This window comes from Somniosus microcephalus, chromosome 9 (assembly GCF_052327205.1).
Source record: "Somniosus microcephalus isolate GS21.2 chromosome 9, FLI_Smic_1.0, whole genome shotgun sequence".
Taxonomy (NCBI): Eukaryota; Metazoa; Chordata; class Chondrichthyes; order Squaliformes; family Somniosidae; genus Somniosus; species Somniosus microcephalus.
Genome location: NC_140995.1, coordinates 225,248,558 through 225,268,047, shown reverse-complemented (window position 1 = coordinate 225,268,047; position 19,490 = coordinate 225,248,558). Strand labels below are relative to the sequence as shown.

Here is a 19,490-nt window from a genome sequence, read left to right as displayed (position 1 = left end):
ACCCTGTTTACCATTTCAGGTATGAACTGGTCGGAGCATGCACAGTTCCACGGGAAATGGAGGAGAAGAGGCCCAGCAAAGGTAAGTCTTGAATTATTTTTGTGGGCCTTGGAGGAGCAGGAGTTGACCTCCGGGGCCTGTTAAAGTAATCTGGGCTGCCGCCACCCTGGGACCCCCACCCTCCACGATTGCAACCCATCCTCAGCGACTTACTTTGCTGGCCTGTTTTCCTTAGCTGAAGCTGGCGAGCTGTGTCGGAATGTTTGTTTGGCGCCATGCAGCGTGCCTGGTGAATGTAAATGAGGTTGGAGTCTCAAAATCACAGGAGCCTCTTCGGTGCCAGAATGGGACCAGCACTCCCTCAATACTGTACTGAAGGGTCAGCCTAGATTTTGTACTTATTCCATAGTGGGGCTTGAACCCATAACGTTCGGACTCAGAGGCGAGAGTGCGATCACTTGAGTAAAAGACGTTTATTCAGTTTAAAAAGTAGTCAAAACTCATAAAAACTAGCGCAAAAGTAAAAATTCTCATTAACCTTAGCATCCTTTTTGTTTATTTCAGTGTTTATGGTGGAAAATTTTAGATTATTTCTGTGCATATGGTGGAAAATTTTAGCGTACACAGTGAGAGCAACTGACATTAGGCTACTGCACCAGATGGACCAAGGTTAAAAAGAGCACAAATCCCCAGAATTTGAGAAGATGCCCAGGAACTGGTGATGCCAAGACTGGATTTTAAAAATCTAAAGGTTGTAGAAGGAAGCAAGGACTGAGGGAGGCAGGAAAGGAGTTCAATAGCTCTGGAGTCAATCTTCATTTCAAAAATGTCAAGATTATAGGGAGAGGATAGGGTGTACAGGAAGGTGTATTTGCAGCTTAAGGGAGTGGAAAGTTCAGGAATACACTCAATAGAGGGACAAGGATGGTTCTAACATAAAACCTGTAGGCTGGAGCTTTTTCTGGTATCTTATCCAGCAGTGAGAGGTTTGCTAGAAGGGCCCCCCCAGAGAGAACAGCAGTCCTCCAGTCTTGGACAACCTTGAGCTTTCCAGACAATTAGTAGTTGCTGAGGGGAAAGGAAAGAGGAAACTGAGCTTCTCCGAGGCAGCACTAGCAATGGAGGGGTTCTACTGAGGAGGTGTGGGGGGGGATCAATGCAACCAAAAATGTCAATTGCTGAGGATGTAATAAGGGTGACTTGAGAGAGACATGAAGAATCGGATGAATCAAAATTTTCAGTTCAGTAGACCATGGTGCTTCAGCTTAAAATAATTGTTTTGCCAATTTTCTCACCGCTAATTATGGGGTACGGCTCCACTGGTACCAGTTGCCATCTTGTATCGCATCCAAATGGCCATCATTCATTTGTGAGCTTACAGAACGAGTATTCAGTAGGCTATTTTACCACAGAGGCATCACAGTTGAGCCCAAATCTATCTTCATTCAATATCCACACTTGCACCTTTTCCAGCAGAAACCCTGCCCTATTGGAGATCGGTTAGCTCAGCACAGACTGCGTGGTTCAAACCTGGGAGCTTCCTGGTGTGTACAGCACATCTGCTACCCGGTAAGCTCAATGAGTCCACCTGGAGCAGCAGCTTGATATGTTTTTTATTTGCTCTTGGGATATAGGTGGCACTGGCAATATTTATTGGCCATCCTAGTTGCCCTGAGGGCATTAAGACTCAACTGTATAGTGTGAAACTCGAGTCCCCTTCATTAAAGGATGTTAGTGAACCAGTTGGATTTTTATAACAAAACTGAAACTTTCATGTACCAGTCCACAAATTATCAGATTTGCTGAATTTATAGAATTACATACAATTTTACAGGCCATTCGGCCCAACTGGTCTAGGCCGGTGTTTATGCTCCACGTGAGCCTCCTCCCACCCTACTTCATCTCTCTCTATCTGCATATCATTCTATTCCTTTCTTCCTCATCTACTTATCCAGTTTCCCTTAAAGGCAACTACTCAACCACTCCATGTGGGAAGCAAGTTCTACATTCTAACCCCTCTCTGGGTAAAGAAGTTTCTCCTGAATTACATACTGGATTTATTAGTGACTGCTTTATATTTATGGCCCTTAATTCAAGTGGTGGGATTTACACTCACTACCACCGAGTTGCTAGTCCAGTACTTAAACCAGTAGGATACCGTACCAAACATCATTTCCATGATAGTTCCTGTTGATAGCATCAGTGTTCATTATACACAAAAATGCACAGAAAGGCATACATAAAGTAAAGGATGATGAAACTATGGGCCAAAGACCTACAGAACAGGACACCATCAAGTCTGAAAAGAGCAGGAAGGAATCAAGATGTAGCAGATGGTTTGGGTTTCAAAAGCCGCCTGTAGAATGTAGGAGGGTACACTGAAGGAGATTACTATGGATGGTGAGTAATAAGTCTTTACAACTACTTGACTGTTAAAAAGGAGCTGTGATGGTGGACTCTCTGTTACAAATCATAGGCAGAAGGTTTACAGTAAAAATCGTAGCCTGTTCCCTTTTCAAATGCATCCAATAACAGTTATAAAATTTCAGTGTTATTTCCTTGATTCTAAAGTGTGAATGCAGCATCCCGGAGCTTTCCAAGCATCAGTGCTGTTGAACAAATAGCCTTGAACTCCACCGGGAGCTATTTATTTCTCAGACCTGCAAAATAAAATAATTTTATTAGGGTCAACTTTTATATAGATTGTTGAGTTTTTTCACTTTGATGGGAGAATCAGTGTCTCAATTTACTATTTTTAAATCTCACTCCCATTTTATAGACTATTTTCCAGCTCGTTCTCCCCTACTTTTACCTTATTTCCCCCACAGAGAAGGCAGGCAAGTGACTTTCCCTCAGGAAAGAGGCTGCTCTATAACTGACCACCAGGAGGCACAAGAGAGCAGTGTGAGTTTTCCTGATGCTCAATCTCCACTTGCTCTTTGTGGAACCTTTTGCTCTTTAAATTTCCAGCCAGTATCAGCCTGGGCTCAGCTGGGTCCATGTGGGGAACAACAGGGTCATTTAAATTACGGCACATTTTATGTGATGTTAAAGTTAAAATAGCTTTCAGTGCCTTCAGGAGACATGCTACACCAGGGGTTCGCAACCTTTTTGCTTCCGAGGACCCCCTCCTGCGTTATAATAATTCTGCGGAAGCCCCATAACACAACGCAAGTATTTGTTCTGCATCAAAATTAGTTATTAGTTATTAATAGCTCTATTACACCTTAGATAAAGAAGAATTTATTAAGTCCTAAATTTAAAAAAGCAAAATACTGCGGATACTGGAAATTTGAAATAAAAACAGAAAATGCTGGAAATACTCAGGAGGTCAGGCAGCATCTGCGGAGAGAGAAACAGAGTTAACGGGCTGGATTTTCCAAGCCCCGAGGAGGTGGGCATGGAGACGGGACAGCCAGTAAATTTGGAGAAAGTGGGGGCGGATGGCAAACTCGCCCCTATCCCACCTCCGTGCCCTTTTGCCAGGAGGCGGGAAGATGTCCTGGAGGCGGGAAAGGCATTTAATCATTTTAACTGCCTGTTGACACGATGGGCCGAAGGGCCTCTTTCTGTGCTGTATAACTTAACAGGTAGTTAACAGGCAGAAAAAAGGATTAGTGCCATTTTACCTTCACAGGTGAAGGCTTCCCGACCTCGGAGAACCCCGCCGGGTTGGAGGAGACGCGAAGGAGGTCTGCGGCGGTCGGAGGCACCTGGAAGGAAGGTGTAGAGGTGAGTGATGGGTGCAAGTGTGGAGGGGTAAGTATGCAAGGTGAGTGATAAGTTTTAAAAAAGTGTTCACTTACCTGGTTTTCTTTCTACAGCCTTTAGCTGCGCTGGAAATGGAGTGCCGACATCCTCCTTGTTGATTTCACAGGCTGGCTGTTGGAACGTTCGAACCAACAGCCATGTGAAATCAACAAAGTTGAAAGGTTTGATGAGTCCTGAACACAAGGACTCATCAAACTACAGAGAATGTTAGTGTTTGACAGCTTCACAGAGCTGTCAAACGCTGACATTTCTTCTTTCAAGAATTCTTGACAGATAGCACATCTGACGTTGACATGCTCTGTCAGTGACTTCCTCCCTAATTGGCCTGCTGAGCCGGCAGGGCGGGCTTAACAAACTCAATCAGGGGAAAATTCCTCTGGTTGGTCAGGCGAGGATAGAGGCGGGACATTGTCACGACAAGCAGCAGTCCCGCCTCCAATTCGTCTCCATTCACAAAATCCAGCCCATCATTTCAGTTCTGACAAAAGGTCATCAACCTGAAATGTTAACTCTGTTTCTCTCGCCACAGATGTAGCCGGGCCTGCTGAGTATTTCCAGCATTTTCTGTTTTTATCCTAAATTTACATTGTGTGCCCATTTGCTGCCCAATGTCTGCTCCACCCCATCAACCATTTGCTTAACAGGAAATGAACCAGGAGCAACAACCACAGTTTAACAGGAAGTGAACCAGGAGCAACAACCACAGTGCTCACTACAGGTTTGTTTTGTACACACTCGGTGGGACTGGGCTAATATTCCAAGTCCACGTCCTCCATTTCGGAAACAGAATTTCCCTCTTATTTCGATACCAAACCCCAACATGGGGAAAAGGCGGGGACAGGGTACTGAGTTTGGATGATCAGCCATGATCACATTGAATGGCGGAGCAGGCTCGAAGGGCCGAATGGCCTACTCCTGCTCCTATCTTCGATGTTTCTATGGCGGTGAAAGCTAGCGACTTGAATAAACAGCACCAGTAATGGCAAAGGCGGATGGTACATGAGAGAAATGGAGAAACAAACAGGGCCCTGAGCGACTTAACCCACCAGACCTCATCGCCATAAATCCTTTAGTGACAAAGGCAGCCCCCTCTATGCTTTTCCCCAACCCTTTCACAAATAGCTGGTACCTCAAAGGACACAAGCTCCCAGACTAGGCTTATCCATCCGTCAGAGAAGCACATGGCCATGAATATAAAGCTCTTTGCCTGAGTTATGAGGAAAATCGTGATTCCGTCTTCAGCTATTTTATTAACTCAGACTGAAGACACTGAAGGAGAGAGTCACACTGGATCCCGATTATTACGGCCTTGCCGCAGGCCCAGGGACTGGAATGCCTCTTTCTTTCCTTTCCCCCACACCCTCCAGGGCCATATGACACGTGCACTCCCTCCACTGACGGCGCCCTTTTCAAATGTGCTGGAAGCTTCCAACTGACACAGGGCAGCTCTGCACGAGGGGAAAGAAAAGGGTTGAAATAAGGCTGACACTATCTCGGCCCACACAACGCCAGACTAACTCGCTGATTTCCCCACCCCCAACTCAGGTTTTAAACCCCCAGAAGGAAAGTTATAACTTCCACTGTTTTATTTAATAGTTAAAAGCGGCGAGTGGTTAATGAATGTCGAAGCGATTCGAGCTAGATCAAAAAAAATTTTACCGAGATAAATACTATGGTACGAGTCAGTGACACACAAAGAGACTTGTCTAAGCGTTCAAATGATGTCCAACAGTAAGAATCTGAATTGACTGCGCATGCAGTCTTGGTATAAACAGTCTTTGTGAGACTATTCCTCACGTCTCAATATACAGGGGAAACTACTGATGTTTATGGTATAACATCAGTAGTGTCCCCTGTATATTGATGGGACAAACCAACTGGCGGACCCCCTGAAATCTTCTCACGTAACCCTAGGGAGCCACAGACTCCCGGTTGAGAACTGCTGTGCTACACCACAGCGGAGTGGAGTATACCGTGTCCTTGAGACTCCTCACAAGCTTAGTTTTTCATTGCAGCCATCTCGCCCACAGAGAGGAAGAGAGCGAGTCTGACAGTTACCGCCTGCCACCCTTTGCACATTCTAGTAGTTGCTAATAATTGAGCCTCTGGAGTTGGGTCGCTTGCCCAGCCACAGATGGTACAACAGCAGAGAAGTACAAGGAAACGCGAGGAAGACAAAATATCTTAAAAAGAGGGATTGGTTCCCGTTATAAATAAATAACCTTACAGCCTAGGTGACGCAGGCTGCTTCAAAACTGATCTCTCACCTCCTGATTCTAGAGTCAAAATTGAAACTTAGACTATGAGTTCTCTGATACTTTCACAGTATCTGAAGTCAAAATAGTTTGCCCTGCTTATTATATGTGGTTTGTTGAACAGAGGCCTGAGCTCCGGGCAAGTCAAGAGAGAGAGAGGAGGAGGCAAAAGTTACTTTCAGCATATGGAATAAGGAAAAGGCTTCATGTGTACGCTCTCTCTTTCTATATAAGATCCATGTAATATTACAAATATAGAACTGATTCAAAATGTTGCTTTTTCTTTTTAATTATTTGCTGAACAAGGTTTTACACAATTGTTGCAAAAGTAACAGAAAAAGGAACATCTTAGTGCTGGAAACCAATGGCCTATACACTGCTGAGATCTGTCGTTGAGACTCAAGATATTGAAACTCCTCCTTTAGTGCGCTGGTTAATGCATTTGCATCAAATTCTAGTGCGTCATTTTATCAAAGTTATTGGGGCAGGTCTTGACTTTGCACAATAGTGTAAAACGAGAGATAGACATTTATTTTATGGGCAAACAATTTTAACTAAGTATTTAACTCAATTAAAATAAATAAGTACATGACTTATGATGGACACAAAAACTCGGCACAAATGCATTAACCAATGTGGTAAAAACAGTGCATAGAGAAGCTTTGCCGAGTCAAATGTGATCTTTTTAACTTTTGGATATTAATCTCTATCACCATGTCAAGATATAAGCAGTAGCATAAGAGTGTCTTAATTTCAGCACTAAATGGAATCAATTCAGAAATCTCCATTTGAAAGGCCACTGTGAAAGGGTTTGGATGATATAAAATGCCAAATGTCATGCTGTATAACAAGAAAGGTCACAGTTTTCAGTGAAGCTTACACTAAATTAAGTATCTGTAATTTTCCTCTCCTGCGTAACATGGCCTTGTTGTGCAGCTCACTGTGAATGTCTTTTGTTTGAGGAGCTTGTTTCTGGCTAACTGCTTAATATGCACTTTCTGCAACTCTATTACATACCCTGTCACCTCACACACCGTACGTAATACCCTTGTTTCTCAGGGCATCTATAAAAAGAGTCACTTTCTCCAGACCATAAAAAGTATGTATTCTGGTAAACATTACAAAACCAACAGTGTAACATGTACAATGATAGTCATATATCTCAATTAACTCTTTGTCTACATCATAATCGACAAGCACAGCTGAGGCTGAAAAAAAGTTACAAAAGGGCTTGATCAATATCTAGTGGGTTATAGGGATAAGTGGAGACTGAAACAATTAAATGAGGACATTGAAGGTCTCTGCTGCTAAGGTAAGGGAGAATGTTGCACGGAGGACAGTATACCATGGTTCAATATTGGGGAGTTTTGCTCAAATTTCTATGGGGATCACGGACAATTTATGCAAAACCTTCTGTCAGAAGATCTGTGGAAGTGTAGACTGTACTTGGCTGCAAGCCCTGTGGCTGCCTGCACTTTCAAGCTTGTGATTCCCTCCCTCTGCCAAGTTCCTCATCTCAGCTGCTCAACAAAAACCTGTTACTTCCCAAATAAAGAGGGAGGGGGCAGGAGTCACCATGGGCCTGTTAAGGGAAAGCTCTGGCAGAAATGGGCTGTAAGTCACATCTATCCTCAGATGGTACACAGCCCAGAAATTAGAATTTTTTTTCCCGATCAACTGGATGCTTGAGACACTTGAAAATCCATCACTGATCTAGAAATTCGTCCCAGGTGGTGGCGCAAAACAGGCAACATTGGAGCGGCTGCCCGTTATACACAGCGCCAGATATTCAGTTCCACTGACTGCACAGGGAGAGTTTCTGTTTGTCAGATATAGAGGTCGATTTTAATTCCCGAGGTGGTTTGGAGTCGGGCTGTGTGGTGGGCGGGTTCCGGAGCCACTTCCGGCGGGATCAGCTGCTGATATCCGATTTTGATTTAATGAGCTTGTTAATTTCAACTGCGCTGGCCGGTCCAATGAGTGGGATCGGGTTGGCTGGCCGCCTCTGATGCCGTCATAATAGCAGCTGGTTTTAAAGCTGCCATTCAGCCTAAGCCTTTCTCTAGTGGATTCCTGAACTCATTGATATTGATTTATACACAATGACTTCTTCCAGAGGAAAGGCAGCTCCTCGATTTAATGATGACTCCCTCCATGCTCTTGTGAATGCTGCCAGAGGGCGCAGGGAGATTCTCTTCCCTCCTGATGGCCGGAGGAAGCCTCCTCAGCAGACCAAAGCAGCCTGGCTGCACATTGCTCAGGAGGTCAGCGCAAGGTCCATATGTTCATGCTCATGGATCCAGTGCTGAAAAAGGTTTAATGATATTGCACGAACATCAAAAGTGAGTATCCCATCACACTTGCCTTCAATCTGCTTCCCTTCTCTTCTCATCACTAGCACTCTGCATTGTAAGTCTGCTCCTCCACATCCCACCGTACCCTCATTTCCCTCGCACCCATACCTATCCATCTCTGTCTCTGCACTGGATCACTTCAGCATTCTGCCTATGCACCCCTTAGACTCGCTCTCACGGTCATGCTGTGATAACAACTAACAACGCACAGGGAGCTAGCTTTCTCTTGGTTCCTTACCCCATCTTCGTCTCCCTCAAAGCTTCTAAGGTAGGGATTATTCACAATCACTCCATCACTGTGGCTGAAACACTGCTTGTGTCCCTCTTTGCAAGAAATAAGAGGGAGAAAGCACTGACTGGAGGAGGAACACCTACCCTAGCAACATTGACAAGTGCTGAGGAGGCTGCATACGAGATTGTTGGAGGTGGTGAGGACCTGGAAGTGGGAGATGGAGAGACGGGCACACTAGAGAAAGCTGGTGACATAATAAGAGTTTCATCTCTCTCGAGAATGCAATGGCATATGATGTTCATAGAGAATCGCGTTGTGTCATCTGCTCAAAAGGATGTGTCTGCAACATCAATATCAGATGTCTAAATCATGCCTTTACTCTCCCACAGGACCATCGAGCGCCCCCCTCCCGCGATCCAGGACGAAGAGCTGGACAACTCCTCAGAGGAACCTGAAGCCTCTGAGGGAGCAACGTCACCAGGACTTAGCGCACCCAGCGCAGCAATGCACACCTCGGTGGGGTCCTCGCGAGTTAGAGTAGTGTTGCCACCTGGTCTATCACAGCGCACAAGTGAGCATCAGCAGATGGTGGAGACAGCGACAGCAGTGGAGAATCCTCGGCGGAGGTCGCAGCAATCTCCTAGCTCTGCTGAGCTGCATGCAGACGCTGTGCCTCTGGGGCCATCCAGAAAAAGAGCATCTCAGGAAATACAGGAACAATGCAGGTGTCTCTGGAAGGGTTTGCCTCCAGGGTTAGTGCGAGTGTGGATAGAATGGAGGAGTCCATCTCTAACATCAGCACTGCCGTGATGGAGGTAATGGCGCATGAACGCACCACCATGGATAGGATGGCAACCTCCGTGGATAGGATGGCAACCTCCGTGGAAAGGCTGGCTACTTCAATGGAAAGGATGGCTACCGCCATGGAGGAAATAAGTCGCCAGAGTCAGGAAAACATGAGACTGTTCAAAATAGAATCTCATCTCTGGAGGAGCGATGGGCAGCTATTGAGTAGAGAGACCAGAGCTTTATGGATGTCCTTGCGATGAGAACTGCCAGTGCAGCTCCAGGTCCTCATGGTCCCCCTGATGTGCAGCAAGATGCTCTCCAGCCACTTGCCAGCACTGAGGTGCGGCTGACCCGTGAGAGGGATGTTGTTGGCAGGACACAAGGAAGTGTGGGCTCCTCTCAAAGCACTCACATGGCCATGCCACTGTGGAGCCCTTGGTCTGAGACCCACTTTGCGGAGACAACTGAGATGGCCGTTTCAGCCCCTGCACAGCTGCAGGAAGAGTAGACTGTTGAAGAGCCCTCCCAGGCTCCCAAACCCAGAGGAAGCCCGCCAAAGGCATCTAAGCAGGCGCAGCATCCTAGTCAGCAAGGTGCCTCTACATCTGCTGAAGCCACAGGGGAAGCACCACGTAGAAGCATGCGTAAGAGAAAGATTAAGCACCTATAGTCACAAGGGGACTCACTTGGGAGTTTTGTCTTTTTTTTCCTGACTGTTGGTTTATTATCCTTTTGTCATGTGTAAAAGAAAAATTACGGCAAACAGTTATTTGTGTGGCCTATGTGTTCTGGGAAATGGCAAAAGCACATTGAGGGCTCAGGGCAACTTGCTTTTGTAACGCTTATGGTAAAAGTGATAGGAAATAATAGGGTATAGCAGAGATGATTGGACAAATATCGCCTGCAATTACAGAGCCATATGGTAGCCACCTACAGTTGAAGAGTAAGCTTATGCTAATGTGGCATGGTAGTGTGCATACCCTGCTTGAGGGCAGCAGTGAACTGGAGGGATGCTGCATTGGTCACAACAGGGCATGCAAGGCGCCCCTCATCCTCCTCCTATTCCCAGGAAGATCTGCGCTGAGCCACACGGCTGCTACTCCTCCGATTATGAGGACCAGGATGAGAGGACATAAATTTTTCCCATCCCCTTGTTATAGATTTCATTTGAGGCAACAAACTTGCAAGTGCACAGTCGAAGTGGCCTGAAATTATTCCATTCATGTCACACTGCAGATGGGTGTCAGCTTGAACAGTCACAAGGTCAGTAGATGTGCAAAATCTTATCCCATGCCTACAACAGCAAAGTTGTTGCAATTGAATGTCAGCCATGTTTCAGGGGCGCTTTTAAAGTGCTCCACCAATGCATACAAATCATGTCCTCCAGCAACTCGTTTCCTTGAACCTGGCCTGTTTCTGACAAGTCGGGAAACAGGAGCCAGAAGCATGAAAATGGGAAACAACTATAAAAATAGGATTAGCAAGGCAGTTCACAGACTGTAAACTGCCTTAACTACCTGTCCCACTGGTTCCAGTTGGGTCAGTTTGGGAGCGGCTAAACAGGCACTCATGAAAATCGGATGGGGGCGGGTTGGGTGTCTGAAGCCATTTTTTCCAATTTTCGCTACAGTCCCGCCTCCTCAGGGCTATTAAAATCGAGCCCATAGAGTACACACTCTCCCCACAGAGGCACCCCTAAGGGAAGACAGCTTATAAACTAAGGCTGGCAGAGACAAGGTTTAGGGACTCTCAAGTGTGAACTGGGGTATTACAACACAGCTCATTGACATTAGCACCCTGCTGCCTGTATAGCCAGGACCAACTTATCCATCAGGACATTGACTTAACGAGTTACTTAGAGTTGAGTGGGAGGAATCACAGCCCCCAGTGATAAGTCGACCCCTCCAGGTACCTTCAGTGGGCTGAGCTGGCTGATTAATCAACAGTGCCATGAAATATCTTGGACATATCTTCTCCATCACAAAGACCACCTACTTCCACCTTCGTAGTATTGCCCGTCTCCACCCCTGCCTCAGCTCGTCTGCTGCTGAAACCCTCATCCATGCTTTTGTTGCCTTCAGACTTGACTATTCCAACGCTCTCCTGGCCGACATCCCATCTTCCACCCTCCACAAAATTAAGCTCATTCAAAGCTCTGCTGCCTGTATCCTAACTCGCACCAAGTCCTATTGACCCATCGTCCTTGTGCTCGCTGACCAACATTGGCACCCGGTCCAGCAACACCTTGATTTTAAAATTCTAGCTCTAGTTCATTAGAATCCATCCATGGCCTCGCCCCCTCGCTATCTCTGTACCCTCCTCCAGCCCTACAACTCTCCATCCCGCCAACTCTGGCCTCGTGCGTCCCCCACTTCCTTTGCCCACCATCGGTGGCTGTGCCTTCAGCTGTTTAGGCGCAAAGCTCTGGAATTCTTTCCCTAAACCTCGCAACCTCTCTCCTCCTTTAAGACACTGCTTAAAACCTACCTGTCCTAATGTCTCCTTCTTTGGATTGGTGTTAATTTTTGCCTGATTACGCTCCTGTGAAGTGTCTTGGAACATTTTATTACATGCTGACATGCCTATTCAGGTATAGGGTTACTGTGTGTGCTACATAGCATCGATTTGGTTCCAAATTTCAGCAGGCAAGTCACCTGGGAGGTAATTTGGTCCCAAAAAGACCCCATTTAACTCTCCATAAGGGTGAATAGTTGACCAAGGGTGGGAAGAACAGGGAATGGAGGAAAAAAAATCCCTCAAATTCAATAGAAATGTCGACTTCTTCCGTCTTTTAATATGTTTGCTGCCTATCTGAAATTCGTTGTTTCTGTAATCACACACACCACTGTTTACTGAGTGCTGGAAGCTTGTGGCAGATTAGATAACAAAGTACTGAACCACACTAGTGATAACACCATCTGTCCACAGGCAGATATCAGCTGGGCAAATGGAAAATTCAGATGGGGTGTAAAGAAATATGCTCAATATATGAATAACCTGATTGCCTTCTCGCTTCCTGGGTTATCAATCCTGCGTGTGTGTCTAATGGGAATTCACATTGCCGTGCGATTATATGCAAGAGTCTGAGTGCTGGAGACAGATAAACTCCACTGAAGTGCATTCTTTTGGTGACCTCCATGACGTTCAACCCATTGCAAAAATACTTTCCCACTGTTGCTAGCCGCTCCCCTCATGGCTCAGTTGGTAAAGACAGAGTGTAACTGAACCCTACAGACCAGAGAGGTCACCGGTTCAATTGCCAGTCTGTGCTGAGTTAGCTGATGTCAGCCAGGGCAGCAGTAGGTACATTACAATTAGCCTCAGTGCATGTGACGACGGCTGTACCTGAGCAATATTCATTGGCTCCTGAGAAGAGGATTGGTTTCCGCTGTGATGCCCCTGTAGCTGAATGGCCTGCTAACATTCATTATCAAGACTCGTATAACAATAATGGCAAGAAAAAAATAAAGCAGAGGAAAAAAGGAGAAAATTGGGTAGGAAAGGAAATAAGCTGCCAATTATTCACAGGACAAATTTAATTTTGCTAAGCTAACTTACTCAACTGTGATTTGATATGGCAACAAACTAAACTCATTTGCTAACAAACTGCATAGTGAGAAGCTAAGGCAGCAACCCAAACTGTGATCTGATGAAACTAGTGGGAAAAGCAAACAAAATCACTACAGAGGCAGGGGCAATACAGGTCAAATATGCATTAGAAATTAATTCAAAGCAGATTTTTGTAAAGTGAGTTGGAGGTAACGAACATTGTGACACAGATACACTGCAGGGACTCTTTAAAGAAATATTTACTAGAAAGTGGGCAATGTCAGGGTGTAGGGGCCTGCACAGACCTGTATAACGTCAGGGGAGGATTGATTTGTTTTCCTGGGGTGATGTGCAGTTTAATTTTTGATTTTTTTAAAAACTCTATTTTGTTCATTTCCCAGCATTTTGGAACAGATCTTATCAGCAGCACATTGTGAGAAATCGTGAGTGCATGTTACGCTGTGATGAGTAACGTGTGAATTTTGTTGGCCCAGGATCTCTGTGTGGCTCCTCTCCCCCTTCCCCTCCCCTGAGAGTTTTACTCACTCTTTAGTCTCACCTTTTTTCTGCATGAGGTTTTGTCTTGCTCGAACGAATGCCAGAATGTCGGCATCGGTCTGTCCGTCACCGGTCAGGGGAATGGATGAGTCGAGGCTTGAAGGCAATCTGGGTGAGATAGGCACACATAAATAAACATTAAACCCAAAACTCAAAAAAATCTTTTACTTTCAGCCAAAGTAAATGAAATAAAGAAGTGCGTGTGTGGCAGTGAGTACATGAAGCCACTGAATATAATTATTTATTCCTGGAGTGAAATGGACTGCGGAACTCAGCGTGATTGAGGTCTTCACAAGTGGAATATCCATTATGCAACAACTTCTGGTGTAGGAAGTACTGGAAATGTACAGCAGGTCAATCAGCCCCTGAAAGATAAAAGCTGCTTTTATAAGCTGCTGTTTTCTCACTGGGTCAATCTGAACTGGGTAAAGCTGGTAAATTGGCTTAGGATTTGCTGCTGGTTGATTGAGACAAGTGTGTGGGGAGCTGGAGTGGGGCAGTAACATCCCATCAAATCCCGTCATCAGCCGGTTTCCTTAAAGGGACCATAGCCAACTTTCTTTTAACATTTGTGCTGCCAGTGTTCTACAGCACTGAAGTGCTGCAAACACTGACAATCACTGCACAGAGGTGCAAGGCTGCACTCAGGTTCTCCCATGACTCCCTCCATATGCTTATGGAGGGAGTCAGAGTACGTAGAGAGGTTCTCTTCCCTTCCGACGGGCGAAAGAGATCGCCCCAGGAGACCAACACAGCCTGGTTGCACATTGCACAGGAGGCAACAAGCAGGGATGTCGTCAGGACTCAAACCTTTCAATGATCTCATTAGATCACGAAACATTAGTACAAAGCCACACTCACCATCATCCTGCTGTGCCTCTCATCACATCCCCATCACTCTTCCTTCCCTACCCATCTCCTGCACATCCTTACTCACACCAACTTACCTTGCACTCTCTCTATCTACATTATCACATCCCCATCTCACTAGCCACACCTCACAATCACCCTCATCCTAGTGCAATCATACCAACTAACAACATATAATGGTAGGCACTTGTGTGTTTTAGCCAATGTTTATGTGAAGTTTTTGTTAATGTGCTGTCAAACATTGAAATCTTTATTTTCAACACTTTGCGTTCTTCAACAGATTTGTGTGCACCTTTGGAGTGGCTTCGTGAGTTGCAGTGAATGGTGAGACATAACGGTACCACCCGCAAATGGCGATGAGTGTGAAAGGAATGGCTTGGACATTGTAGGGATGCTTTATGGTGTTGGTGTGGAGTGATGCCAACCTGGCGCATCATGTGGCAGCCAGGGTATACAGCGTCAAGTGAAGTAAAGCTGACCATGGTGAGGCTATCCCCGGCCTCCCGGGCAGCAATGTTGTCGGGTGCTGATGCCCTCTGTCCTGTGCAGCATCAGGTGATTGCGGAGAAGGTTGGTGTTTTGTTGGTGCTGCTGGTGTTGGGGCTGATCGTGGTGGGATTCTGAAGACCAAGGTGAGACAGTATAAAGGGCACACATGTTGATGCAATAGATGGCAGGTTAAGTAGAGATGACAGAAGCATTCTGTCAATGGTGAGAGAGTTCTTCCAATGAGGTGAGAGTGGAAAGTGGAAAGCTTGCAGAATCTGTGCTGGAAATGGATTCAGCTTGTGGCTGAGGAAAGTGATGATGTCAGGTGGGAGCTTTTACTGTACATCTGAAGCTGTCAAATAATCAGCTGGAGCAATGGCCAATGAACACCTGCCTCAGGTTGACAGCCGTGGTTTTTGAACAGCATGGTTCCCGTGGCCACGAAGTTAAAGTGAAAAGGTAAGTTAAAAAATCCTGTTAATGATCTGTCAACCAGATGATGATGGCCTAGAAATTTAGTTGTTAGCGCCAGCCGCTAGCGCCTTAGGAGGAGGAGAAGTGGGGCGCTAAGCGGCTAGCGCCCAGGCGCGGTGCGATCTGCACCTCTCGCGAACTTCACTCAAGATTTAGCGGCGGCGCAAAACCGCAGCGCCCGCTCAGCTGCGCGCGCAGATCCTGACGTCATTTCATGGTGCAACGCCCTTGGTGCGCCCCGAACCGGAACTTCAGTGGCGCCGCCCTTCTGTGCACCTGGCGCCCCCAGCGACTGGTAGAGGGGAACGGTTCCCAGTCGCTGCGGGGCGCTATTTAAAGGGGACTCCTCCTGCATTATAAGTGGCAGCCATTTTGAGCCAATCCTTCTGTGTGAGAGACGGATATTTGGAGAGAGACAAAGGTACTTCTGGCTTCAGGCCAGAGCTTTGCACTTGGATTTAACATTCAGTGCCATAGCCTTGAGTCGCTACATATAATGGGGGTTGCAATGGGTGGAAACATTGGGCTTCTCCATTGCATTCAAAGGGCTCAGGGACGCCATGAGAGAGTGCCAGTCATGGCCAGACGGAGAAGGACCAACAGGCGTCGGCACAGGAGGCCTTACCCACCCAGGGTATACCGCCAGCAGTTCTCATATCTGAACATGTCTGAGGAGCAGTGTGTTCGGAGGCTGCGATTCAGAAGGGAGGTGGTCACTGAGATCTGCCACCTGCTTCGCGGTACATTGCTGCATCCGCCAGGTGACCAATGCCCTTTTCAGAAGGAGACGTCAGTACATCTCCTTCACCATGACCCTGGACAAGCAGCAAGCGCGTTCAATGGGATTTGGGAGAATAGCGGGCTTCCCCATGGTCCTGGGGCGTAGAACTGATGAACCAGCAATGGGCAGGCCTTGCTTCAGGGCTGCAGTGTGCAGGGCGTGGCAGCCAAACAAATCGACCCTGCCCCTTTAAGAGTTGACCGGCGCCAGCGTGTCTGCCTTCAATAAGCAACTCGCCGCACCTGCGCTGCGCCCGCCCTCGGTGTTAGCGCCTCGGCTCGCCGGCTTAGTGCCTTATGATAGTCGTGCATCGCCTGCTTTAGCGCAGCAGCAACCTCTTGGGGCGGTGCAACTCAATTTCGATGAAGGTGGCGCTAAGTTGCGCCGGGCGCTAAATTTAGCGAACGCCCGGCTGTAGCGCCCCAAACGTGGCGATACTGAATTTCTAGGCCAATGAGTTTAATTGGGTTGCCTGCTGCTGCCTGTCGGGTCTGCTCAGCGCTGGCAGACCCGACATTGGGAAAGGCGCGTTGCGGCGGGTTGACAACGGGGTCCCAACCCGCTGTCAAAAAAATCTAATTTCCCACTCAAAGCGCCACCGATCCCGCCCGCTGATCCCCTGGAAAATTCCGGCCTTTGTTACCCAATTGTATTAATCTTGACTGTTAGTGAAAAAGCATTTCTTTCCCATCTCCCATATTTTTAGATCTAATAAATGAAAGTGTTCAAAGAAAATGGAAAAAAAAGCATTTTTGTTTCATGCCCCCTATGATTTTTCTCCTGGGCTGCTTGCAGCAGTGTCCTGGAGATTAATCTCAATTCCTGGAGACTCCAGGACAATCCTGCAGGATTGGCAACCCTAACCCAACAGAAGCTGGTCGACCTGCTCTACCCTTTCACCAATTTCTGACCCCGCCCCCCCCCCCACCTCCTGGAAGTGTTAAGCAAGTCGACACTGGCTGGGATATCAAGACAGCTGGTGGGCCAAAGGCAGTAATAGTACAAAAATTACTCACTAGTGTTCCTAATACAGCGCAGCGTAAACTTATACAAACAGCAGCCAACAAGATAGCCCCAAGCAAACCTTCCACCGAATAACAAGTTCATCAACAAACCTGTGGAAAAATACCCTCCCTCAGCTCCCTTCCAAACTCATCTCTAATACCCAATTCCCCCCACCCCCCCACAAAGTAAATGAAATAAAGAAGTGCGTGTGTGGCAGTGAGTACATGAAGCCATTGAATATAATTATTTATTCCTGGACTGCGGAACTCAGCGTGATTGAGGTCTTCACAAGTCGAATATCCATTATGCAACAACTTCTGGTGCAGGAAGTACTGGAAATGTACAGCAGGGGGCCTACTGCTTAGGGCCGGCTCTGGTGATGAAGCTGCTGTAGTCACAGCTCACATTCATAGATGATAATGTCAGCAAATTCAAACATGTTTGACGCACCACATATATTGTATAAATATTTTTCTCCTCAACTGTCCTGACTCACTGTAATGCATGGATTTGTGGTCAGTTACAGTTGCCCTTGTCTTTAATTGCTGAATGACTCAAGCTGAGGTTTTGAATCCAGACCAGGCCTGTTCCTCCCACCTCCTAACCATGAATGCTGCTCTCTGATGCAAAAACATGTTTGTGGTGCTGGTACTGTTTTACACCTTAAAAGTGTTGCTCATCCCTGCCTAGGAGGATCCCAGATCACCTATTCTGGCTCCCGTGATATTGCAGACAGACCTCCAGACCGCACTGCTCCCTCGCCCTATGTGCAGCATTGCGAGTTGGGAATTAGGAAGCGGCACAGGTGAGCCGGAATCCTCCCGGGAGACTTGCGCACTGTTTCCATTGGACGGCCTCGGTTGAAACTGCAACTAGTGCTTGCAAATAACACGTCCTACTTGCTGCTTAAAAGGAACAGGAAAACAAATACTTGGATCATGTGCTGCATCATGTGTCGATCATGTGTTAGCAAAAGAGGTGAGATGAGGAGAATCTTTTTTACGCAGCGGATTGTTGTGATCTGGAATGCACGGAAAGGGTGGTGGAAGTAGATTCAATAGTAACTTTCAAAGGGAATTGGATAAATACTTGAAAATGAAAAATTTACAGGGCTATGGGACAAGAGCAGGGGAGTGGGACTAATTGGATAGCTCTTTCAAAGAGCTGGCACAGGCACGATGGGCTGAATGGCCTCCTTCTGTGCTGTCTGATTCTTTGATTTAGATCTAGAAGTTGACTCCAGAGTATTGTGGCGGAGCCACTAAAGGACTCAGATCGTTTGTATATAATTCCCTTTAACAACATGTTAGCTACAGCCTGAGTCTGTATCTTTATTTATACTGTTTACTTGTACAGAGCGTGATTACTTTAACAGCGCGGGTAAACGCGATGACGTCACGCCGTACATCACATGATCCCCCACTGGCGGGAAGAACGTGATGATGTCATGACGTCAACCACGGGACCGGCCAGCAGTCCTCGTGGAGCCTCCGAACTGAATAGACCTACACTCGGTGTTCTCCTGCAGTTACTTGTTTAAACCTGTTAGTTTCCATTAAACTTCGTTTTGTTTGAGCGCCTGAGTGGACCTCAGTCTTTGGATAGCAACTAGACATTCCTACATTGGTGACCCCGACTTTTGCGAACGGTTTTCGCAGAAGATAATCAACATGGGAACGAATGCCGTTACCTTGAAGCTACCGCAGTTCTGGGAGCAACAACCAGCTGCGTGGTTCATCCAGGCTAAAGCCTAGTTCGCCATCAGGGACATCATTGTGGATCAGACCCATTATTATTACGTGGTCTCCGCCCTCGACAGCGCCACAGCCTCGCGGATCGTCAGCCTACTCGGTAGTCCGCCTACTGATCGCAAGTATGACACCTTAAAGGCGCAGTTGCTGCAGGTCTTCGGGCTCACGAAGTCAAGGCGTGCCCGCCGGCTGCTCACTATGCCCAGCCTCGGGGACTCCAAGCCGTCCGAGCTCATGAGCCAGATGCTCACGCTCCTCGGGTCCGAGCCGGAATGCTTCCTCTTTAGGGAGCTATTCCTCAGCCTACTCCCGGAGCAAGTTCAGGCTGCCCTAGCCAGGTCCGAAGTCACAGACTGCGCGGAGCTTGCTGCCGAAGCGGACAAGATTTTCGTGGTGACACAACAGCACTGCGCGGCCACGAGGCGCCCATCCCCCACAGACACTGCTCCAGCTCCTCAATCAGCGGGGTTGTGCTTTTACCACGCCCGTTTTGGCGCGAAAGCAAGATGCTGCCGCCCTCCCTGCAGTTTTTCGCACAAAAAAGAAAAACATCTACAGCCACCCTGGCGAAAGAGGACCGGGTCTAACGAGCGCCCCGCGGCTGCGATGGCC

The 19,490-nt window shown here is 47.0% G+C and overlaps 1 protein-coding gene across 2 annotated transcripts in view; it reads right to left on the bottom strand.

Moving 5' to 3' along the window:
• Positions 1-458: 458 nt before the first annotated feature.
• Positions 459-19,490, bottom strand: part of kif6 (kinesin family member 6) — a 705,324-nt gene continuing 686,292 nt past the window's right edge. The window contains exons 21-22 of one of the 2 annotated variants that reach the window (XM_085997944.1): positions 13,510-13,616; positions 459-2,660 (exon numbers count right to left, since the gene is read on the bottom strand). In XM_085997944.1, coding sequence (XP_085854070.1) covers positions 2,644-2,660; positions 13,510-13,616 — 124 coding nt within the window. In that variant the 3' untranslated portion in view covers positions 459-2,643. Of the gene's footprint in view, positions 2,661-13,492; positions 13,617-19,490 lie in introns of those variants that run through there. The other variant, XM_085997945.1, reaches the window with a different exon arrangement.